This window comes from Maniola jurtina, chromosome 16, assembly GCF_905333055.1.
Source record: "Maniola jurtina chromosome 16, ilManJurt1.1, whole genome shotgun sequence".
Lineage (NCBI taxonomy): Eukaryota > Metazoa > Arthropoda > Insecta > Lepidoptera > Nymphalidae > Maniola > Maniola jurtina.
The window spans coordinates 3,516,103-3,542,326 of record NC_060044.1 but is presented as its reverse complement, the minus strand read 5'-3'; the positions used below and the strand labels follow the sequence as shown (position 1 = coordinate 3,542,326).

General features: G+C 37.0%; 2 protein-coding genes across 6 annotated transcripts in view; both read left to right on the top strand.

Moving 5' to 3' along the window:
• LOC123873157 (serine/threonine-protein kinase minibrain-like) overlaps window positions 1-26,224 on the top strand; it is a 262,872-nt gene that overhangs the window by 111,867 nt on the left and 124,781 nt on the right. The gene's annotated exons all lie outside the window — the stretch shown is intronic.
• LOC123873154 lies at window positions 15,562-20,534 on the top strand. Its single transcript, XM_045917869.1, has 3 exons — window positions 15,562-16,637; window positions 17,172-17,375; window positions 18,394-20,534. The coding sequence occupies exons 1-3, from the start codon at window positions 16,518-16,520 to the stop codon at window positions 20,410-20,412; spliced, it is 2,343 nt and encodes a 780-aa protein (XP_045773825.1). The 5' UTR covers window positions 15,562-16,517; the 3' UTR covers window positions 20,413-20,534.

Genomic DNA, 26,224 nt, shown 5'->3' with positions numbered 1-26,224 from the left:
TCAAGAGTGCATCATCACTCTCCAGCAGGTCTGATTGCAGCCAAGCGTTAGTCTATAAGTTAAAAAAAAGTGATTTTATGTACAGAGATATATATGATGCTTATATCCTGGGGATGGCCATAGGCTACTTTTTATCCCGGATATTAAAAGAATACCCATGGAATGTTTGCGGGCGAAGATATGGTCATCGTCTAGTTATGAAATAGATGAGATAATGGAACTAAGGGAGGTTTATATATGAAGGATAGCAATACATTTAGATTTGTTATTTTAGTTTAGAGATTTCGTATCACCAAAAATACCAACTCATAGCAAGTTTAAAAAATTACACGATTTTCAGCATAATCTGCGTAATTCTATTTTTAGATTCGTTAAATAAATATGATTGGTTACTGAGTTGCAAGTTCCTACCCATAAACTCATTTAACTTTATCTCCTTGCTTTCGGGCGAAGCCGCGAGTTAATGTAATTATTTAATCATTTCCCGCAAATTATCTGACGCACATCACCAAAGTCGATGACGACTTCTCTAAAATTAATCATTATCAAAAGTTGTTGTCACCTTTATCAGTGATAACGAGCTGGAATGCGGCGCCGAACATATCCTTATCAATTACTATGGAAACTAGTTCAGTGAGTTCCGTTTGTCCCATAGAGATTTGGTTTGAAATTAGAGCGGATAATGGGAACTTTTTCCCATTCCTGATACCAACATTCTAATCTTATCCATACATTTACCTATGCTAAAGTGTGTCTGTCTGTCTGGACTGTTAACTTTTCACATCTCAATCGCGTAACCGATCTCTACAATATTTGGCACGAACTTCCTGGAGTAGAACATATGATAGTTTTATCCAGAACAATTAAAAGTACTCAGGGTATTTTCAAAAAACTTAATCCGAGCGGACTAAGCGGCCATCATATAATATTAAGTAATAAATAATTATTTATCAGCATATAAATATATTTATCGGCATGAAAACTGAAAATGCTTTGTTTATCGTATAATGAGGGTTGCAACGCGACGCCTGTTACAGTTAGGTCTGATTTTTCCTTTTAAGTTGATGATGTTGGTCGCATACCCACGTCCAACTTACGTCTTGCTATGCTGTGAGCATTGCCAGCATATTGCGTAACGTTCTATGTGATTTTATGGGCTACGAACATCAGGGTAGAAAATTTTCGGGCCAAGTTCCTGCGAATCTAAAGTTTAGGAAGTTTATGACTGAATGTGTAGAAAAGTATCGGTTACGAAAGTTTACCTAATCATCATAAAATAATTACCTACAGTAAATGTAAGTTTTATCTTGATGATAATATTGACTCTCCAATTTCGACAGAACAAAATAAACGTTTTCGTTGTTAACAAAGTTTGATAGGCATATTATGAATATCATTAAAAACAGACGTTGATCTGCTTGTAATACGAATGAGGAAACGATTAACAATAACACCGGATCAATATGTAAATTCGTTAAATGAAATACGCCTTCAAAGGCCGCCGTTTCCCAGGCGACGAGATCTCGATTCGCTATTCATTATTACGAGTATATCGAAGCAGTATAACAATAGCCTGCGGTACGGCGCGGACGTAATTGAAAATACAAGAAATGGGATACATACGGTTTTCCCTACCTCCTTAAATGTTATGGGCACCTAGTAGTTCATATTGAAATGTATTCTACAGCAGATTTTACTTATCTATGAGCTTACGATAAGTAGGTAGGTATCATATCGAAAGCCATGGCCTGCGCACGGCGACAAAATTATTCCTACTGTCCAAATCGAATATACAATCTCATCCCTTAAAAAATATAATAAATAGACTCTACTTACCTGAATGCAATACATTTGTTTCAAAACTTAAAAACATTAATATACGTTCCTTGAAAGGTTAGGATTACAAATAAATAATTAAAAAAAATCAAAATACCTCAATAAAATTAAAAAAAAAAAAAAAAAATGTTATTTCTTGTACGATGGTACTGCTGCCCTTCGTGTGTGAGTGCGACTCGCAATAGTCAGATTTTTTAACTCAACAGTAAGTACATAGTAGGTAGGTTATAGGTAGGTATAGCCTTGCAGCATGACTGCTGTCGTGCGGCTAAGTTGAATGCACCTTTTGATAGTAACTACTTAGTATTTATATACTGTATTGTAGAGGTACCTATATGTTTCTTCGAATTCACTAAATCAAAAAAAAACAAAAGAAGCAAAGCTGGTATATCTGAAAGCAGCTGCCGAAACACCTGTGCCGATCGCCTTGTATCTTACGTTAAATGCATAACATCTTTCGATTCCTTCGACTTCCATTCTTTGTTTCTTGCATTTATCGACAAAGATAACAATGCACTTGTATTTAAGTCCGATTTATGCATCAGATTAGCTTGTTTGAGTTTTATTTTTTTGAATAACTCAACAATGAAGCTCACGAAAGCTACATGTTTTTTCAGGGTCCCGTATCTCTAGAGAAAAAAGAAACCCTTATAGGATCACTTCGTTGTATGTCGTGTCTGTCAAGACCCGTCAAGGGAATCAAAACCTATAGGGTACATCCCGTTGACTTCTAATCATTTTGGCAGGTAGCATTCTCTTATAGCAAGGAAAGCAGAAAGTAAAGGGAACTTAAACCGTAAATTTGTGGTTAAATCACAAAAAATTGAACTACACACTTCGCGTTGCGCAGTCGTATAAAAAGTGTTATTTTTCGTACGATGGGAACCCTTTGTGTGCGAGTCCGACTCGGACTTGACCGGTTTTTATTCGATCGATTGCCTGTTTAGGTATATTCCATCTTTTTAAAATATTCTGATAAGTTTTTATGTACCTAGGCCATTTCTGAAGCTTATTTAAACTCTTGGTTAAACAAGTTAACATTGTTAGGCGTTAATTGATTGTGGCTGAATTTCAAAAATCAACTAAATGGGTCGGGACTTACAGAATTTTACTAAAATCTTAAGCCCATTTCTATTTCCATAAATATGCATTTTTTTTAACAGTATTTCTCTAAGTAGGTAACCAAATTTATAATACTACTCGGTATCCTAGGAACAATACGTAAATTAAAACTGCGATCAGTCTACATCTTCGATGGTGCTCTTGATTCGATCAGGGACAAAACCAATCTATCACGAACGCTCACTACTCATAATATGTTCTAAATACAAACAAAACACAACAGACGAATTTCCCATGTCGCCATACGATTTAAGTGATAAATTTGTAGCGAACGTAAATATTTAACTACATAACTGACTGTCCTGAATTTATTTTCCTTACGGGGTCTGCTTTAGAGAGATGTCATACAACCCCTATTTAACACCCTTGGGGGTCGAATTCTAGAAATCCTGAAACACGTATCGATTTCTTCATTTTTAACCAAAAGCTCTAATATTAATTTTCATAGGTGAATTGAAAAAATTACGGACTTTCATATAAACTATTAATTAATCCCCTTAGGGCTGATATTTCCAAAAATCCTTAGCGCCTTACGTCATGAAGGGAACCTACTGTCAAAAGGAGATCATTATTTTTGGGCCTTTTCTGAAAGTGCCGGCCAACGAAAAAAAATGGTACGGATCGTTAGAACTAGCCATTTGGAGTAATAGTTAATATCGCAGCAAAGTTGTAGGATTGCTCTGAACCAAGTTATACAAGGTCGAAGATTCGTCATTTTCATACATTTTATTGATTTCTAAAAGTGCTGGGAAACATAAAATAATGTTAGATAGTGCTAGAACTAATCATTTGAAACAATTGTCATTATGACCCGAAGGCTGTGGGGCCATTATATGTCGTGTTATACAAGTTGTACAAAAAATGAATATACTTTGTATAATTAATTGTACCGATTTTATGATTTTGTTACTGTTCTGATTGTTTTATATGAATTTGAATACACGTACAATTATTTTGACTCCGACGAAGTGCTGGATCAGCTGCAATGTGGACAAAATTCGTTTAAACATACCTGGATTGTAAGCGGCCTTGTAATACTAGGTGATCTCATCCAGCCATCTCCCAAACTTCTGCCACTGGGATATCTCCGGCGAGCTCTGTGATGAATGCACCATTTGGTTATAAGTACTGTTCACCATTCAGCTACGGGCTTGCTTCAGTCGATAGCTGCCCAAAGCAACCTGCGTCGATTCTTCTGTGAATCTAGGAAAGTCATTGAACGGAGGATGTCGGCTTCCATAGCCTAGAAATGAGCTCTTCTTCTATTATAATTATTGTGTGTGATAACAAGTTCTGCTAAACTGTTTTGCGCATTGACCAGTTCATGGATTTTGTCAAGGAAATCACGTCTGTAGTACACGTTATTGTCTATCAGAACATGATATCTGTTTAGCGATGTTACCGCGATCCTGAAATAATCGATCACGTTACTTAATGCCTGGTCACTCTGATCAATCCTGAGCAAACGAAAATCTCTTTTAAAGCAATTGTTCATCACTTCCACCATCCAGCGGCAAATGGTAACAAGCTTAGATTAATTGGTTTGGTCAGTAATTAGCTGGGCTTCATTTAAATGTTTTGTTTCTAGCATTTGTGTCACATAACCGCATGCCTCAAGAAAGAAAGGCTATCTATAAAGGGCATGTACAGATAGATACAGGCATGTACATATATCTTCAGAAAAGCACTAATTACTTTTTTCAGTGAAAATCATACCCTAACCACAAGTTCCGAAACCACTAAAAGCCTTTATATTTGTTGCGATGGAACAATAAGCTACACGCTGCAGCAACTTCCAATGCCCAGATTTTAAATGATATAGAAGATTTTTACTGGATTTTTATCTTAGTCCATGGTTTTAGAGATACCATAAACAATCTTGAGGTAATCTTTCTTTCTTGAGGTGTGCGGTTATGTGGCACAAATGCCAGTTACAAAATATCAGTAAAAACCCAGCTAACTACTGACTAAGCCAATAAATCTAGACTTTTTACGATTTGCTGCTGGATAATGTAAATAATTAACGACCGCTTTGGAAGAGATTTTTGTTTACTCAGGGTTATTCATGATTTGTAACCGGACATTAAGTAACATGATCGATTATTTCAGGATTTTGTTAGCATTGCTGAACGGCTATCATGTTCTGATAGACAACAACGTGCATGCACGTGATTTTCTTGACGTAATCCATGAACGGTCAATGAGCAAAACAGTTCAGCAGAACTTGTTATCACAAACAATATGTAATTATAATAGAAGGAGAGCTCATTTCCAGGCTATGGAAGCCAACATCCTCCGTTCAATGACTTTCCTAGATTCACAGAAGAATTGACGCAGGTTGCTTTGGGCAGCTATCGACTGAAGCAAGCCCGTAGTTACCATGGTGAACAGTATTTATAACCAAATGGTGCATTCATCACAGAGCTCGCCGGAGATATCCCAGTGGCAGAAGTTTGGGAGATGGCTGGATGAGATCACCTAGTATTACAAGGCCGCTTACAATCCAGGTATGTTTAAACGAATTTTGTCCACATTGCAGCTGATCCAGCACTTCGTCGGAGTCAAAATAATTGTACGTGTATTCAAATTCATATAAAACAATCAGAACAGTAACAAAATCATAAAATCGGTACAATTAATTATACAAAGTATATTCATTTTTTGTATAACTTGTATAACACGACATATAATGGCCCCACAGCTTTCGGGTCATAATGACAATTGCTTCAAATCATTAGTTCTAGCAATATCTAACGTTATTTTATGTTTCCCAGCACTTTTAGAAATCAATAAAATGTATGAAAATGACGAATCTTCGACCTTGTATAACTTGGTTCAGAGCAATCCTACAACTTTGCTGCCATATTAACTATTACTCCAAATGGCTAGTTCTAACGATCCGTACCATTTTTTTTCGTTGGCCGGCACTTTCAGAAAAGGCCCAAAAATGTATGGAGCTAGAATGATCTCCTTTCAAGTTTATAATCCCCGAGGCTTCTTAGGCTGTGCGTTGATCAGTAAGTAAGATCAGACAAGTCTTTTATACATGTAGAGACTGTAAAGATTACAAAAAAAATAATTTGACAGGTAGGTTATATTATTATACACAGACATCAGTCACATATAATTAATTATAGTTATGTTAAGAGACTATTTCTTAAATCGCCTACCGCTCTTAAATTACGTCTTGCCATTCGCGATCCGCGCCACCCCGGGGAAATTACGTGCCACCAAGCAATAGCATTACCAGTCCACTGCAACTAATAAATGTAATTAATTTCGTATCTCTACCAAACAATAAAAGTTCTTTCACTCGGGCGAAAAGATCCGATATTCATCGTCGTGTTATAATGGACGTTTAATTTCAATCTAGCTACGACTATATTTATTGTTCGGGTAATTGATTCATGAGATCGGAAAATATGATAAAATTTTCACTGTTGTAGAACGACAAGTTTTTTATTGATCAGTGATAGAAATGAAAAATTGTGAGTGTGTTTTATACCTACCTACTCAAACGAATGATCTTTGACTGGCACGATTATGATTTGTTCTTGCAAGCCTAATTTCATTGGTAAATAAATCTGGCGACACACATATTACTAAGTATTCAATGTCAAAAAAGTCGAGTGCCAATCACTTAGTAGGTACTGTAGTTTTTCTTTTATCGATATGCGCTCTTGGATCATTACTTTGTTACAGGAAAACGAATGATCATCGTCCGTTTCCAAAGTTTATGTCACAAACACTGCTCTAGATGAAATAGAGACCTGCGTAAAAACCGGCCAAGTGCGAGTCAGACTCGCGCACTGAGGGTTCGTTCCGTACTCGGGTAATTTTTCCGACATTTTGCACGATTAATCAATGACTATTAAAAATAAATAAAATTCTGTTTTAGAATATACAGGTAATATAATATCATTTCATATAATATCCCACTTGGTATAGTTATCTAAGTTTGAAAATTGAAATTCATTTTAATTTTGATGTAACCACAAATTTCGGATTGATTCCTTTAATTGTGCTATAAAACCTACCTACCTGTCAAATTTCATGAGTCTAGGTCAACGGGAAATACCCTATAGATTTTTTTGACATGACGCAAGGACGGACAGACGTACGGACAGACAGAAAGACAACAAAGTGATCCTATAAGGGTTCCGTTTTTCCCTAAAAAGGGTAAAAATTCATTGTTTAACAAAAGAATGGCGTACTTGAATCGAATCGATTCGCTTACGGAATTGTAAAAAGAGACCTCCACAGTCCACAGTCATACGCGGGGGGACACCTGTCTAGGGAAACAGGTTCGCCGCCGACCGTGTGAATGGACGTGATGGATCTTCTCATACACCGAAACTGGTTTTTTATTACTCACAGAGCCATCTATTTGTTTCAAAATATTGTTTTATCTTTTCAATAGCCGTCAATACCCGCCCTGGCTACTAAGTTAATTGGTAATGCCCGCTAAACGCAAAACGCAAAGTACAGAAATCATTTGTAGGGTTGAGTAAGTATAATCTGTGGTATAACCCTTTTATAACATGATTCCGTAAGAGTTCTCGGATTTGCCGTTGCAATAATTTAAACACTGTGCTAAACAACACTTGTTAAGTCGCGGTTAATAGCCGCGAATTGACGAATTTCTTGATGACAAAGTTGCATGAAAACGGTCCGCTTTGCATTCAGCAGCCTAAATGTTAGTAGGTAGTTACATTGTCTATGTATTGTGTATTCATATATTGTGAGATTTTGTTTTTTTTTTTAAAGAGTAACTGTTGAGTTTAGTGCCGGCTCCCCTTAGTAGAATCTTCTTTCCGAGTCGATGGCAACGTCTTGAAATATCATAAGTGGCACAAACTGTCCTCGGTATGTGACATAAATTCATTTCATAAAGTTAATTTCTTTTATATATTATATAGTTGGTATTCAAAAATGTCAGCGTGTTCGCGTGGTTTTAATAAAAAGTTGTACCAACCGTGTCCAGGATGCAAGCTAACTCGGTACCAAATAGATGATGCCCATAACTTCATCCTCGTGGGTTTAGGTTTTTCAAGAGTTCCGTGGAAACTCTTTGATTTTTCCGAGACAAAAGTAGCCTATGTCCCTCCGCGTCCCCATGCAAATTATCTCTGCGTCGAAATCAGATGGGCCGTGAAAAGGTAACAGACAGCAGCCAGGCAAACAAATTTTCACATTTATAAAAAGTAGGTACCTACGTACATAATATAATAGGTACGTACTGTGAACTAGTAAATAGTGATTTTATGATTCCGATGCATATCATACATAGTCACAACAAAATTCAATAGAATTTTTAATAAACTCTTCGAGTAGTTCCTGTTTAGATACACTAAACATGACTATCAAGACTTGCCAAATAATTTTTTTTATCAGTCATAAAACATCTTACAAAACTTCCCCGTTCGAAACTATGAAAATTATAAGATTTTGTATGATTGTTAAAATTATCTACACATGGATTGATATGATAGATTAGAAGTAAAACGCGTTACATTTCGTACCAAGTAAAATCATAATTATACACATATATACCTACTTATGTAAACTATTGAATGAGTAGCAGACAGAATCACGGAAGCACGTCTTGAATTAAAATAAAAAACACTTATCTTTGAAGAATATAACGATTTTATTTAAATAAGGATTAATTTACATGAGCTTAAAATAAACGTTTACCTAGACATACGTTAATAATTTATCAAAATTTTATAGAAATAACTTTGTAATTAATTTTATATGTACTACCTACGTTCTAAAATAAATCATTTTATTTCTTTTGTGGCTAAGCAACAATAGTGTGTATAATTCGTAGCCAATGATTTCTATGTACTGGTAAGGGGCTCCCTGCCATTGAAGAATGCTCTTAGAGTGCGCTTTATCCAAAGATGCGTAAGCACCGCGCTTTTATCCTACCTACGAATACCTAATACCTACGAATGTGTGAGATTTGTCTATATGGAGTCTTCGTACAATAGCTAATATCTTTGTTCGTAGCATATATTCTTCTCAGCATGTGTAAACTATCCACAGTATTGTAGTTTTCACCGCAAATAATTACTATAACTTAAGTACTTTACGGATTTCCAATATTGCACCGAGAGGGAAGCTAAACCATAAAATGGCAATTTTTAATGCGCAAGTTGCCGGAAATTTCTAGTTATAATATAAATGGCGCTAAGAGGAGCTTTCGTTTACCTACTCTTCGATTGCTTTTCACCAGCGAGATAAATTTACATGAGACTTTTCAATTAAAAACTCGATTTTTATATCTCTCCGCGGCTTAAAATATGTTTTCAATTTTCTTAGCTTAATGCATCCTCTTTCCTGTTTCCTACTTGCTCGGTGTATTTCTAGTGAAATGATTCCCGCGACTTTTTCTATCGTAAATGAACTTCTGACTTTAGTTGTACCTTATCCTAGTCAGGTCAGTCGTCTAGTAATTATTATTAACATGTTAATTAAACAAAGAGTAAGTATGCCGTCATATGTACTTTTAATTTTTCTTAGTGATGTGCGTTTTAAGCAAGTATGTACATATCAAAGGAAAACATCTTAAAGAAATCTGCACACCTGAGAGTTCTCTATTATGTTCTCAAACATGTGTGAAATCTGCCAATCCACACTTTGCCAGCGTGTTACAATATTATAGCCTAAGCCTTCTCATTTTTAGAGGAGACCCGTGCCTTGTCTAGTGTGTCCACACTAGGACTGTATAGGTAGGTACTTTTTGAGTGTCATTTTTTTTAAACTACTTAAATTAATTAATAGTTTCCGTTAAATTCACAATTTTGGGCATTAAACCTACCCAGCCCATTATTACAAGAAAATCAAAAGCATAATAAATCGAGCCCCATAATAAATGGTTAGTGCAGCATTAACGAAAGAAATTGCCTCAGTTACATAGAATTGATAGTGGTAACAAACACGAAATCGTTTTGAGGCGAGGTGCAGCAAAAGCGCATGAGTCACAATAGCTGGTCATATACCTGTAAAACCTGACGTCGCATCGTCAAATCTAACCTGGAAATGACGTGTAGGTGGTGTAGTTCTAAAATACCATTTTTTATATATGAAATATAAATCAAATATTTGAATCTTTACAAATTACTAGCTTATAATTATATACGCAGGCGGAATCATCATCAGGTGGAATTTCTAAAAATCGTTTTCTAATGGCGGTTACTCACTCATCCGATCCAAGTTCGTAAAAATACGTTCCGAAGTAGTCATAGAACTATTTGTATGGTAGCTTACGCACTAGATCCGACTTCCGTCATCCGAGGTCTCTCTGTCCAAGAATATCTCGGATGTGCCTCGGATTCAAATCAGATGTATGGCGTATGTCAAAGATGTCCACTGAATAGCTTGGAGTTGGATCAGAGATTGGATTATTGCGTAAGCAATATCCGAGTTTTTATATCCGTATTTTCGCGGACTCGGATCGGATGAGTGCGTAACTGCTCTAAGGGAATTCCGTTATTGGGAAAACCTATACCAAAGATATTAGGTATAAAATTCCAAATAGGCAAAGCTCATACAATTGTATTTTAAAAAGTGAAAAAAAAATTCGTACGTTTGTGTATGAAGTTATCAGTGTTATCACCATCTATCGACTATGGTCATGAAATCAAGTCGGGTCAGTCAGTCGGGTGGTCTTTGCAATGCACTGAGTGCTATAATAAATGATATTTTATTGCGCGAGGCGTAAAATGCACGTGTGGATAGGGTTACCTCACTAGTCATCTGGCACAGCAAGTTTTCGCCAAGTTTTAAACAATCTTTTCAATAATTCAAGGAGGATTTGTCTGGAGGATTGAATATTTATTCAGTGCATTTTTACAAACACTTGATATTCGACTTGCAAGAAGAACTATCTGATGCTTTATATTGTATGGATGTCTTAATTCGGTGTGAGCCATATTCTATGTAAATAATATAAATAAAGAGGTAACCTTTGGTCTGGTCTGGTGAGAGGCTTCGGCCTTGGCTAGTTACCACACTACCGACAAAGCCGTGGTGCCAAGCGATTTAGCGTTCCGGTACAATGCCGTGTAGAAACAAAAACTGCCATATCCCTTCCGTCAGCCCGCTTCCATCTTAGACTGCATCATCATTTGAAATAGATCTTAACATAGAATAGTTTCTGGTTACACCTTTATTGTCTTGTCTAAGGTGCCTCTGTGAAGAGGATCATTCAGCTATTTTAAGCTTTTCCTAAGACTATTGGGTATTTGAGTGAATCGTGGTTTTGTCTTCCCTGATGTTGTTGAACCAAGACTTTCTTTTACTGTCAATGTGTCTTCAGACTTTTAGACTTATTTCTCATCACTAAGAGTTGCAAGAGTATATTATTGTGCTAAAATCTAGCAAACTTATGTATATACTTTTCATACATAAACTGATATAAATTCATAATCATTATTTACACGAAATCCTTTGAAATATGGCAAAGCAAATTTCCGAAAGTTTATGTGATTATGCTAACCCTATTTACATCAAACTACCTATTGTTGGGAATACCCAGGCCGGCGCCAAACCATGGCGTGACTTTGTTAGTCAATCATACACGAAAGTTATTGTTTTGCTTGTAAAATTAACCCACTGTAAGTTTTAATAATAAACGAGGTGACGAATAAAACATGTTATTCGCTTATGCTAATTAATAAATTTGACTGTTGCGGTTGATATAACGATGAATTAAAATAATAATGGCCAGTGAATTTGAGTATGAACGCCGTGAGTGTACTTTGTTATTTTAAGGTTTTGTCGAAACTTCCCAAATATTGTGTCATTTGCTAGTAAGTACCTACGGCTTCATCTTAAGCCGTGACCGAAAACCCAACAATAGAAAACCGTAAACCTGAGGCAACAAGTGTAAATTAAAAATTTATAACACTCCCGACAAGTGAAGGTTACAGTAACCAGAAAAGAGCTGATAACTTTCAAACGGCTGAACCGATTTTCTTGGATTATAGCTAAGAACACTCTCGATCAAGCCACCTTTCAAACAAAAAAACTAAATTAAAATCGGTTTGTTAGTTTAGGCGCTACGGTGCCACAGACAGATACACAGATACACAGACACACAGACACACAGATACACAGATACACACGTCAAACTTATAACACCCCTCTTTTTGGGTCGGGGGTTAATAAAAAGAACATTTCTCTAGCTAAGCTGTATGAAATCACTAAACCTGAGGTTTAAGGAAGACCTCCCAAAAGTCCACACGGACGAAATTAAGTGATACACAAGTGTAAATTAAAAATTTATAACACCCCCGACGATCCAAAGTATTTGAGTTTTCCAAAATATCATTTTCAAATAAATAATTATGTATTTAGGCAACGTCCATCTTGACAGCTTGACATTTGTCTATTGACATAATATTATGAACCTAACGGTTATCTAACCTTCTTTTCTACAAGAAAACTAGAAAAGAGCTGATAACTCTTAAACGGCTGAACCAATTTTTTTAGATTATAGCTAAGAACACTCTCGATCAAGCCACCTTTCAAACAAAAAAAACTAAATTAAAATCGGTTCATTCGTTTAGGCGCTACGATGCCACAGACAGATACACAGATACACAGACACACAGATACACACGTCAAACTTATAACACCCCTCTTTTTGGGTTGGGGGTTAAAAACGACAATCGCCAATCAAACTGTTGCACTCGCTACTAAGTACACAAATCAGCACTACAGTCTGCCGCAACTGTTTGGACTTTATTTACGTCATTGCCCTCAAAGACCTAATAATTTAATCAAAAACACGACCGCTTCGTGGAACCGCCGGCTTTGATTGCTTGGAGACAATCGTAATTGGCCGCTCTGTATTCCTTATGTTAATAGCGTTATTGCACACAGCAAAATATATTCAATTCGAGTATGCATATAAGCGAATCGGTTGGGGGTCAAAGTACTCTATACCTCCATCATATTATTAACGAATGGTAATATGTATACTTCTTCAAGAAAAACGACTTTGTCTAGACGCGATTTATTTTGGATATCGTTTTGGATATTGACATAATATTTAAATTTGATAGTATAAGCAATAATGAGCATTGTAAAATATCAGTAATTTACTATGTTTATGTTGGTATTGGAGATTCTAATCGTATTCGAGTCTATTTGAAGTCGGATATTTACTAATAGTCCGCCTCTGGTTTTGCTTTTGTCTGACTTGTGTTCCTTCTTTAGCTCAAAATTAAATCCGAGTTAAAACATCTTGTTTTACTCTATCTTGTTGAGCAAAGTTATAGTGCGATCTTTAGATCCCACCCTTTGTGGAGGGTCTACCTTTGTTACAGAGATCTCAGGTTTCAAGACCCAGCTGGTTTGAATTGTCCGTTGATATCTCAGTCAGTCAGTCAGTTAAAATAACGGAAACTGAGTGCAATTTTTGGGCAACCTATTAAATAAGAACAATCTGATAACTGTCTAGATACCGGATTACTGTCGTTATTCAATTTGCATGAGTAAAAAGTTGAAAATGATCTCTGAAAAGTGTTTGATGTACAGAAGAAATTTTAAAGCCCGACCAGTGCCCCTATTTACCTATTCTACTTGAAGGATCGCAAAGCTACCAGTACCCGTACGTCACAAGACCACAAGGGTCATCAAACGGTTGATACAGTAACTTATATATTTCACCGCATTTCGGTCGACGAGTGTGTAGTGTGTACCATCCCTTAGGCCCTTCGTACATTACGATACTAACAGACGACCAGTACCCTAAGCGAGTTTCAAAGATAAGTCGTGGAGGAGAATCTCACATATTTTTCGCATGGTGATTCGCACACTTATGCTTCTGCTACTTACTAGACTCGTGATACACCAGCCGTGTACCAATCTCAATAAAATAGCGACGGAACAGCAGTAATAGTTTTCTGTATATATGTTTGTGTGTGCAATAAAGTTTTCTAAATAAATAAATAAAATATATTGTTCAAGAATTAAAAGAATTTTGCGTTTTTTATTAAGTTTGTATTACCCGACATCCCTTATTACCCGAAGAGTGCCAATGGGCCCCTATTACTAAGCCTTCGCTGTCCGTCTGTCTGTCAGTGAGCTGTACTGTCCTCGTGAACCGTAATATGTAGAGATTTGAAATTATGTGTATTTTTTGAAAGAATGTGTATAACTATTGCCGCTATAACGACAAACAATAAAAATTTCAATATGGCCGCCATTAAAAATTAAGTAAATAAAAAGTGGAATTTCTTACCCTTCGTGAGCAAGTCCGACTCGCCCTTGTTAGAAGCATAATATACGAAGCTGAAGTAGCGAGCATGTATTCAAATAAAAATACATGCGACTGAGGTATCGTCTCTTGTGAGTATCGTAATGTATGAAGGGCCTTACCTACTTAGGCTATCGGGTTTCGAGCACCACACTGAGGCTTCAGTGTGCGGAGCCTGCAGGACAAAGCGGGTTCAATTAAACGTGATGTGCTTTGAATAGTTTGCACAATGGCATAGGAAAGCGCTTTCTAATTCATTAATAATTCGGGCCTGCATTCTGCAAAACTTCAGCCACGAGGGTTTCATTTTATTGCGCACCTCGGATGCGGTGGGTGTAGTTTTCAGGCTTCCGTAGAAGGGCGCCATCAGGTCCCTATTATAAAGTCTCCGCTTTCCGTCCGTCTGTCTGTCTGCGGCCTGTATCTCATGAACCGTAATAGTTAGAATGTTGAACATATCACAGTGTGTATGTATTTCTATTGCCGCTTTAACTACAAATAATATTAAATCCATGATGGTGAATTTCAAAATGGTCGCCATGCAAATTAAAAGTATGAAATATCTTGTACTTTGGTACGGAACCCTTTGTGTGCGAGTCCGACTCGTACTTGACCGGTTTTTTTAATATGTATTAGAAAATATAACGGAGTCAAATTAAGTATCTACTGCTGCTTTTATCCAAAACTTACGATTAAATCACATAGCTACAATCTCTATTGTTGTGATTGGCTGAATTTATGAAATTCTTGCTGCAGTTCAGCCAATAATGGGCGAGTATTACAGCGTGAACTGTGGTATTAGTCAATCAGAGGTGATTGGGATCGTTACTGTAGCCATGTAATAATCACAATGTAGACTGATACTTTTGTAAGACCAGAAATATACAATCTTGAATCTAAATAGATATTTTATGTCAAACGGAGAAAAAAATAGGGTTAGCGAAATCTTTCTAAGTTCTTGTAAATGCTTTTGTGTTTTGATCTTGATTGGTTAGGAAGGCAAATAATTTATTAAAACAGGTACTCGTAAATTATGCCTATACTGACAAATAGACCTTCGTCGTACTACCTACAGAGAGAGACCTATATAAATTACGAGTACTTAGATTTAGAAAGTCTCAGACAAAATGTGACGCAAGAAAAGCGTCCGTGGGCGTAAGGTAAACACTCGTCTGGGACTAAATTGTATTCACTTGTCACTTGATACCATTCATGTCTTCATTCACGAAACCTTCAGTAAATATAGATCATTTTACAAGCTTTCTTTGAAAATAAATATATACGGCATCATTCACAGAAAACTCTATGGAAAGGAGACTGCCCACCAATGGTATCGCTGTAGGTATGAGAGTATGGAATAATGATGAAATCAGTAATTCCTTTTTTTAATTAAAACTTTTTTTTCAAATGTTACGAATTAACAAGGAGCCCGGAGAATTAAAAACTGTCCGAAATAAAAGTAATTATTTTGTTCATTTTCTTGATATTCATTAGAAAAACAAATAGTGACGCGAATCAAGGAATCGATAAGCTTAGATCGATTATGATGACGTCTTGCTTTGAGCTTCGATTATTCGATTCGAATCGAAGTCTGAAGAACAGATATTACAAAAAAATGGAGGTATAGAATACCTATCGATGTCGTAAAAAGAGATATTTGATTTTTTCGATATAATTTAAAAAAAATAGGTTCCTTTACATTCTTCCCGACACAGAAAAAAATTGGATCTCGGCTTCTGGGTATATAAGATTGATCCAATTAGTCGAATTTTTTATAAGACAACATTTTTTGGCGATTTTATGAACAATAAAAAGTGCTCGGGGCAAAAAGATATTGGTGTCTATGAATTACCAACTCGGGTGCTACAGTAGCTACGGGTAACTTTAGAAACGTGGCACACGTTGTGAGTCGATAGTACATTGGAATTAGTGGTAGTATAACCTTCTGTAAATTGTTTAGTAACATCTGAGTATACTTAATTACCCAATAAAAATATGTCTACTTAAATCATATTCTAAACCCCTTTTTAAAGCACTATTATACCAATCTTACCCTTAGATTCTTCGATAAATCGATATCAGATCGACATGACAACCAAAGAGAATAAAAACAAGATGAGCGGTGACACATCCCTTGATCCCGTTATTCTTTGATTCCATCGAAGTATTGAATACATTGAATATCGCTGTGCTTTGCGATTTATTACTTAATTACCATTAAGTATCATTAGTTAAGTTATCGTATTTAATTTCCAGACTCCTAGTGAGTGATTTTCCATGATTAATCATGGAAAATAGACGGTGCATAAATTGCTCCATTCGTGTACGATTTTTGCCCTGGCAGTCCTTGAGTGTAGTTGAAGTAGATACCTTTAACACTTTAGTATCTTGGATTTCACCAACACCAGTAAGTAATAATTACGTAAATAATTATTCGGTTTATGACTGTCGTTCGGTTCCGTTAGGTTTGTGTGACAGTCTTTTGAATAGAATGTAATAGATAGACGCAAGGTGTATTCATAGATGTAACGAATATGGTTGCGCCACCATAAAGCTGAGAAAATAACTATGTACCTACTAACAAAGTAACTGCAAAATGTGAGACAGGAACTCTAACTACGTTTTACTTGGCTGCCTAACAAGAGTGAGGAAACTCTGTTTGATCTTAAATCGACGATAAATGTCAAATATAAGGCTATGGTGACGTAAAATCATAGAAGAATAGGGCTACATTAGAGCTACTTGTGTAAAAAAGCACTAACACTTGACGTTTTGTTAGAAGTTCCCTAAATTGCTTTTATGAAAGCTGCTTCTTTCTGGTAAAACATCTCGGACATGATTTAGCCTGGCCGTGAAATTACCGGCTGGGTGCAGCAGATTATGGAACACATGCTTAATCGCAAGTGCTTTTGAAGTTAATATTGTAAATATGGTTCGACAGATTTCACGCGAAGATGTCATTTGTATGGAGTGTTTAACTGCATTACAAAATGCTCTTCAAGCTGGGCCTGCACCTGCTGCTGTATTTGGGCACAGAAGTGTGTGTTTTGCATGTGGTATATCTACTTTACGTGCACGCACAGCACCAGTGCATGCAAATTCTGAGGAACGAAATGTTATTCTGCGTTGGGTATCTCCACACTTGGTATGTATAATAATGAAAGTACTTATCTATTTTAATACAATACAGATAAAATGGCATATTTAATATGTTACCATCAATATGTATGATCTGGTATTGTATAGAATACCTTGGCATTCAATAAAATAACTGAACATTCAGGAAATGTGTAAAACATTTTTTATTTTATATCATGTCTAGGTATTCTATACAATTCTTAAACAGCAATAGGAAATCTATGAAATTCGGGATGAAGAATATCTTCAGTTATACAGATCCCTATACAAATGCGATTATGGTTGTCTATCTGTCATCTAGTAATGCATAAGGGTTAAATGTGGCCCAGTACGAAATCTGAGTACCCTGACTCCACGCAGTCTTGTCTGTCATACCCCTAGAATATTTTTGTAAAGCGCGAAGCCAGAAGCGAGTCATCTAGCAAAGCCCATTTTAACCCATTATCTGTGTTTTATTTTTATTCACTATTATTCTACAGTATAATGTTAGAAAGAATAATGTATAGTGTTGAAAAGAGAGACTTTTATTTTTTGAAAAGCTATGGCACACATTATCCGTTATACCTACGGGTTAGGTTATTCCGCAGAAGAAGCAGCAGAATAAACTGTCATGTGTAAAACCTAGGCATTCTGTTGAAAATACCTAAAACATTCAGGCACATTATTAAATGTTTTATTTCATACTTTGGCTAGGCATTCCATACTATTCCATACTATTATTATACAACTAGCTGATGCCTGCGACTTTGTCCATGTGGATTTTGATTTTTTAAATCCCATGGTAACTCTTTCTGGGGATTTCTTTTTTCTGGATAAAAAGAAGTCTATGTCATTCTCCAGGTCTATAACTATACCCATGCAAAAAATCACGTCGATGCATTGCTCCGTTGCAACGTGATTGAAGGACAAACCACCAAACAAACACACTTTAACATTTATAATATTAGTAATACCATACAATTATTATAGTATTTATATTATTAGTTTGAATTATAGTTAAAAAGTAAAACAATTGTGTTTTTCAGGTTCCACATCTAGAAAGAGTGTGCCGAGCATGTCGTATGGCAGCTAGAAGAATTGTTCAACGACATTCACAACAGGATGCAAATCGAGGTGTTGTTATACAGGCTCCGGAACCAGAAGCTGTACAGGCTCTTGAACAAGTAGCTGTACAGGCTCCCGAACCAGTAGCTGTACAGACTCCTGAACCACCACCACTTCCACAGCATGACTTATTTCAGCCACAAAGGAGGCAAGAACCAACCTTTACCTCTAGAAAATATAAACGTGTTGCTTCAACCACAAGACACTGTTTATTTCCTGATTGTAGAAACGTTGAACGCTATTTAGTTCCAAAAATTATGAAGGAAACTATTCTAAGCCGCCACAGAATTTACATTCCACCTTGTGCTCGTGTATGTAACCTTCATTTGAACTGGGAATATTGGGACCAACTACATGCTAGCCATACAGATTTTACTAATTCCCAAATGGATAGCATGCTTGATATGTTAGAGAACATTTCATTGCATAAAATCGACTTTACTAATATTCATTCCATCCCACCGAACCTATGTCACTACTGGCTAGGTTTGAATGCTACCCAGTTCTATAATTTGTTGAACAGTATACCACGATTGTATGAAGAAGTACCAGATGCAAGTGTTGCATTAAGTATTTATTTAACCAAATTAAGAACAGGAGACAGCAACGAGAGATTGACTGGACTTTTTGACATGCCAAGAAGTACTTTAGAACGGAATATGAATAAAGCAAGGAATATTTTGAGTGAACAACTTGTGCCTCTACATTTGGGAATTAGTCATATGACTGTAAGTGAAGTGGCAGCTAGAAACACAGTAATACCAGAAGGTCTTTATGGAAACAATAGAATGCCCATAGAAACCAAACCAGCTATCACCATTTGTGACGCTACCTATGTTTATGTTCAAAATAGCAGCAATTATTTATTTCAAAAGCAAACCTATAGTTTGCATAAATATGCAAATCTTGTTAAGCCATTTATGATTGTGTGCTGCGATGGCCACATTTTAGATTGCCTTGGCCCTTATAAAGCTACAACTAATGATGCCTCAATAATGAGCAAAGAATTCAGCAGGTCAGAAGGGACCATGCGATCATACTTCCGTGAAGGCGATGTCTTCATACTAGACAGAGGCTTTAGAGATGTGGTTGCACAGCTGCAGGGGTACGGATATCAGACACATATGCCTGAATCCTTATTAGAAGGCCACCATCAACTAACTACACAACAGGCAAACAAGTCTCGTTGTGTAACTATGTGTAGATGGGTAGTTGAGGTAGTAAATGGGCGAATGAAAAGAGATTACAAATTATTTCGCCAAGATTATTTTAATAAAGCTGCAAAACATCTTATGGAAGACTTTCGAATTGGCTGTGCTCTAACAAACATGTTCCATCCTGTGATCGAAGATAAACCGGAATATTATGAGTATGTGGAAATAGCCAAGCAAAGGTTAAATATGCCTAATCACTTAGCTGATATTGTACAGAGGGAACAGCTGAATAGAAGGCGAAGTATGTTCAATAACATAGATGGTGACCACCCCCACTTGGAGCAGTTTCCGAGGCTTACCATAGAGCAATTAAAAAGGTTTGCTCTCGGGACGTATCAGCTTAAACAGGCAAGATCATATTACGGCGAACACATTCGCCAAGATGGCACGTATGTCGTCGAAATAAATGAATCTATTGAGGAAGATTTGCCATTAGTTCTAGGTGTTAATAATTATCTTCTTCGTGGTAGAGTAAAGTCCCGGCACGTGAGCAGCCGAACTTACTACACATATCTTTTGATGAACACGAATGAAGAAAATGCAAATACGCTTAATGCTATTTCAGGCTACTGTTGTAGCTGCCTAGTAGGCAATCGCACAGTGGGGTGTTGTGCGCACATCATGACCGTCACATGGTATCTGAGCTGGGGTCGACATAATGACATTCATGCACCTGCCCAATTTTTAGATAATATATTTGAAGAATACTGCTATGAAAATGAGTAAATAATGCATTCAACTTTATTTAAGTACAAACTCATTTTCAGTTTGAAATGAAATTAACCAATCTTTACTTATAATCTATAAAATTGGAGTGTCTGTCTGTAATTTCGAAATAACTACCTCATATTAAGCTCATATTATGGTTGTTTGAATGAGACCATAACTGAATCACACGTTTTTAAATTGTCTGTCTGTCTGTCTGTCTGTTTGAACGGGCTTGTCTTCGGAACGGCTGTACCTATTTTGACGGAACTTTCACAGACAAGTAGAAGATTAGCCATGGAGTAACATAGGCTACTTTTTTAACAGACTTTCAAAAATGGAGGAGTTGTGTTTTTCTACCTATGTACACCGATATCTCCGAGATTTCTGAACCGATTTGCGTATTTTTTTTTAATCGATAGAACTTTGCCACATTGTTCCATACAATTTGGATTCTAACTTCTCAATCCTGTTGCTGCAGGGGACCTGACCACCAAATCTGATGGGATTTAGAAACTGACGGTTATGAATTGATATTGAAGGTATTGATACCAAGTAAAGACTTTGTCCTAAAACCTAAAAACCTAAATCCATGCGGGCGAAACTGCGGGCATCAACTAGTTCTAAATAAGTTTGGCGTTATTCTTTAATAAAGCGAAATCCAATATGCACTTCAATTCCATTTATTTGCAGATACAGATACACAAAGGTGTAAATACATAGTAAAATATCGGTCAGCAATGTGTAATATCTGTATAGTGCGAATGTTGCACCATACAGATTTGTTTGGGTTATATTTCAAAAAAAAATTCAAAATATTTTCATTCAATTAGACTTTTACAAGTTCTTTTGAATCGTCAAAAGCATCTACCACTGGTTCGGAATGCCTTTCCTACCGAGAAGAACCAGCAAGAAACTCGGCGGTTGCTCTTTTCAAAGATTTGATATACAATATTATGCCATGTATAAAAGCAATTGAAGTCCTGCGCATTGCTGGAGCGAATTGCAGGTCAAATCCACGCTTTTTTATCATTTACATAATCTTCGATAGTATAATATGCTTTTCTTATTATTGTACCGATAGTTGTATCAGTCCACGGTCTTATTGCGAACAGTTTCGACCAACATCTTAAGAAACTGTCGCTTAACTGTTGGGTCAAGGGTAAGATACAGAAGGCAGTGGTTCTTGAGACGGCACGCATTGTGAGGAGGTTCCTCACTCTGGAGCCCTGACCACTGGCGGCTTGGGTCCAACCCACCCAGCTGCTAGTGGGATCCATTTTATCATATTTTTATTCAATGGTTTTTTTTCCGTTACTTTAGTTTTTTGTTGTTTATGTTATTTTATTTCTCTTTCTGTGTTTCTGTTATTTTTGCTGTTGTTTTTGTTATTTTATTGTTTGTTGTTTAAAAATAGGGTAAAATGTGAAAAATAAATAAATGAGAGAATATAGTATTTTATTTTCGGCCGCTTCTCAGCCGGCGAGTCCCACATATCCTACCCGTTTCCGGAAGGAATGCGTAAACGCATTTCCCAGCGTTAAAAAAAAAGCCTAAGGGTTAAGTCAGGCGTGTCTAGATAAGAATATTAGCCATGCTAATCATGACTAATTTTCCCTTTTTCCATCCAACGAAGCGTCAAGCTTGTGCTAGGAGTAGGTAGGACTGACTCAGACGCGTTTGCGTCAGGCCGACGCAAACGCGGACCCTATCCGTCGCCGAAGGACGGGGCGCAGGCGACATGCGCACGATCGCCGCCTGCCATTTTAGCCGGAGCTTCGGGCGACCTATTTGATGTCGCTCGTCTAGAGGGGTCGGGAGGTGCATTCGCCTCAGACGTGCAGTGACCTAGAAATAGGTCCCCGGCGAAGGGTCCGCCTCGGCAGACGTGGCTGGCTGGGTCGCGGTAGATTGCTTCGGTGTTCCCGTGACCCAGTCGCCAAGCGTTGCACGCAGTAGCGCCGTTAGGTTTTAGTGGGTATTCCGGTCGCCTCTCGGCTGGCGAGTCCCACATACCCTTCCCGTCTCTCGGGAGGGATGCGTAAAGGCATTTACCAACGAAAAAAAAAAATAGAGTATGTAGGACAATAGTGCAATGGGTGGAGTTTGAACCGTTGACCTTTCGGATTTAATTCCGCTCTTTTAACCGATGAGCTATTGAGGCTTCTATTGTATACATTTCTTTAGATATATATTTAATAATAAAGCGAAATATTTCAGTGAAATGTAAATTAACAGCAAATTAACAGTTTGAAAAATTCTAATTTTAGAGGTCATTCATCGCCATATTGCTGTGGAACCCGGAGGTTTACATTTTTTTTTTAATGTGTAATTAAAAGTAATAAAACCATCCTAAAAATCAAGCTCTATTTCATTAGGATACTATTGATTTGGTAACGATACTGAGTCTCATAGTCACTTGGGCAATCTCCTTTCAATTTTTTTACCAAGAACTTGCTGACCCGCCCCGAGTTCAGCGTAACGGAATTTGAGAAAATCCTGTCTTAGTTATAGTGAAAACTTTCAAGCCAAATATCAAGTTACTATATTCAGCAGTTTAAAAAGTACATTGATGTCAGTCAGTCAGTTTATCCTTTTATCGTGTAACTAGCCGATGCCCGCGACTTCGCCCGCGTGGATTTAGGTTTTTCGAAATCCCGTGGGAACTCTGATTTTCCGGGATAAAAAGTAGCCTATGTGCTAATCCAGGATATTATCTATCTCCATTCCAAATTTCAGCCAAATCCGTCCAGCAGTTTTTGCGTGAAGGAGTAACAAACATACACACACACACACACACGCACACATACAAACTTTCTCCTTTATAATATTAGTGTGATTATGGTACAACTAAGTAGTGTTCATGAGCGGCGCTAATCACTTAACATCAGCTGACCCGCCTGCTCGTGTTTTTGTTATAAAAAAACATAGTTTGTGTTTTTCCCTACTATGCTCCAAAATTTTCACTACAATGAATCAGTATTTTATGAAATTCTCGTGTCCGGCGGTTGAGCACTCTCCTTTGATCCAAAATGTCCCCATTTATCACATCGACTCATAAGTATTTAAGCAAGATTTGCTTCAGTGTTTATAAGGAAGAAGAAAACTTAATTTATGACCTAATTGCCCCGTTCAAGTATGAAACATTTTGGTAAGGGTTTTCCCATTATATTTACTTAATTATATAATTTCACATGATCTGCTCTTATGGTAAAGTCCAAATCATGTAATTGCGAAAATAAGGCGAGGTTAATTAATGTGGAAAAACGTGCGTCAAATTTTTCTCGGTCATTTTGTCCGCGCTGATACCTACCTGTGGCTTTTTGCGAACATTTCTATATAATAAATAATAAATTAAAAGCGAAATTCTGCGTGCGCTTTTTTGCGTACGGAATTCTGCTATTTTTGTTCTTGGTCTAAATTAGAAAAAAATGCTTTTTACGGTGCAAAATCGGGACGGATTGGGGCGCACCAAAGGTCGTACAAGTCCGTTGAATAAACCCTAGTCTCCAATCCAAATTGCCCATTTCATGCCAAGGGTATTTTAGTAGCCTTACTCTGGAGCATATGGGATACAATATATTTAATATATGAAAATATTTCCAGAGGTGGCTCTTGCAAAATGAGCATCGAAAATTTAAAACAGCTAGTTTTTGGCAGAATGTGTTCATTAGGTAAACACTTGTCCCAAATTGCTGTCACTTGTTATGCCAAAGGTAAGGTACCTTCGACTGTCTTACTGTCGAACTTTTGATATAAAAAAATTTCCTCTTGTCTGTTTCCTTCCTTCCACCCTTTTTTCCACCCTTTTTTCCACCCTTTTCCAATAATACTTATGAACCTATATCTCTCCAAATCAGGTACAAAAATATGTGAAGGAAAATCTGCCAAGCGCGAGTCGGACTCGCAAATGAAGGGGTCCGTCTGTACCATCGTATAAGAACATTTTTTTCATTTTCATAGCAGCCATTTTGAAATTTTTATTATTTGTTGTTATAGCGGCAATAGAAATACACATTCTGTGATAATTTCAACTTTCTACTTATAACGGTTCACGAGAAACAACCCGCTAATAGACAGACGGACAGCGGAGCTTTAGTAAAACGGTCCCGTAGGCACTTGGTGCCTTGCGGGTACGGAACCCTAAAGAAATGCTATCCATCGTAGAAAGTTCGGGGCGGAGTGTGGCGCGGCTAAGGGCGTCTGCGTCCATTGGGTAAACAGTAAACACTTGTCTTCGACTCAAATTGCCCTCACTTGTCATGCCAAGGGTACCTTCGCGTGACTTACAAAAAATTCCTTATTACTTAGTACAATTAGCGGCAAAGAAATATTACTTATCGTTTGAATAGCGAAATATGACATTTTAATTTTCAAGTTTAATTAGGAAGGGCAACGATATTTCGCTTGCTTTAGTAGATTTAGTCAATACGAACGGGCAGAGTTTAGACGAAAAGACTTTGTAAATGTTTTAAAAAATTGCGGTTTCAAAAGTTCTTTTTTATATAATAAGTTCTTAAAATACTTGACTTCTATGAAGTACAAATAAAGAGGTACTTAGGTATTATTAGGTCGATGGTCTATTCAAGAATTATCTTGGCTAATTTTACCGTGTTTGTTCAAAGTTGAAAATTATTTCGCATAAATTTGAACTTCTTATTCGTCCCAACAAGTCCAAATAACCGGTTCAACTTTGACTCAGTATTTGATTAGAATTGATATTATCCTAAAGTTCTCAAGTCTAAATCCCTATTTAATTAGTCACTATTTTGCAATCTGAATTGTTTCTACGAGTATGTATAAACGTTTGTAAAGCTTGTAAGTCTAGTGAATGCTTACCAAACCCGTTATTCTGAAGTTATGTTGTTTTTGTACTTACAAACAGAAATTTAAAACGTCTCGTTGTTGGCTTCAACTGTTACTTAGATTTTTTATTGTTAAAATGGACAATGTTAATCATACATGGGTGGTGAATGGTGACTCGTTATATTATTAGAATTGTTCTGAAGTTCAAGTTTTCGTAGTCTTCTTATTTTGCTTTGTGGCTTTTAGTTTTCGGTCTAGTGGAAGGCTTGGGCCGTGGCTAGTTACCATCCTACTAGCAAAGTCGTGCCGCCAAGCGATTTAGCGTTCCGGTACGATGCCGTGTAGAAACCAAAGTGGCGTGGGTTTAATAAAAACTGCTATTCCCCTTCCAGGTTAGCCCGCTTCCATCTTAGACTGCTGCATCATCACTTACTACCAGGTGAGATTGCAGCCAAGGGCTGACCTGTATCTGAATAAAAAAATAGTAGTGGCAGTCTGACTTATACGTTTGTATAATGTGTACAGTCTTGTAAAGCATGTACATTGTACAATGTACATACATTTATGCCAGTGAATGCTTACCAAGCCCGTTATTCTGAAGCTATGTTGTTTTTGTATTTACAAACAGAAATTAAAAACACCCCGTTGGCTTCAACTGTTGCTAAGGTTTTTATTGTTAATTAAAGTAGACATATACATGAGTGGTGCTGTTTTTTGTCGTACACGGATAAATATGGTGCGGTGTCGTTAAACCGCTGCGTCCTTGACTAGGGCGGGTCGTTGACGTGCAGGCGGTCAGTCCCGCTCCCCACAAATGCACATACAGGGTGTCCATTGCCTTGGAAATAAACAAAATATCGGGAGTATTGACTTGTGACCGTTCTTCCCAACTTTTTTCGATAGCTAACAACACCTTTAGAGCGCACGCACACCATGGTATTTTGTCTGAGACCGATTTTTAGCCTACAATGTGACTAATTCTGTTGTTCACAATCTCTACTAAAATGATTTATTTAAACATATTGCT

Coding starts and splice junctions, on each gene's coding strand:
- LOC123873154 (XM_045917869.1), top strand. CDS start 16,518: ATGGAAAATAGACGGTGCATAAATTGCTCCATTCGTGTACGATTTTTG. Junction 16,638..17,171: donor CTTGGATTTCACCAACACCA/GTAAGTAATAAT, acceptor ATGGTTCGACAG/ATTTCACGCGAAGATGTCAT. Junction 17,376..18,393: donor GTTGGGTATCTCCACACTTG/GTATGTATAATA, acceptor TGTGTTTTTCAG/GTTCCACATCTAGAAAGAGT.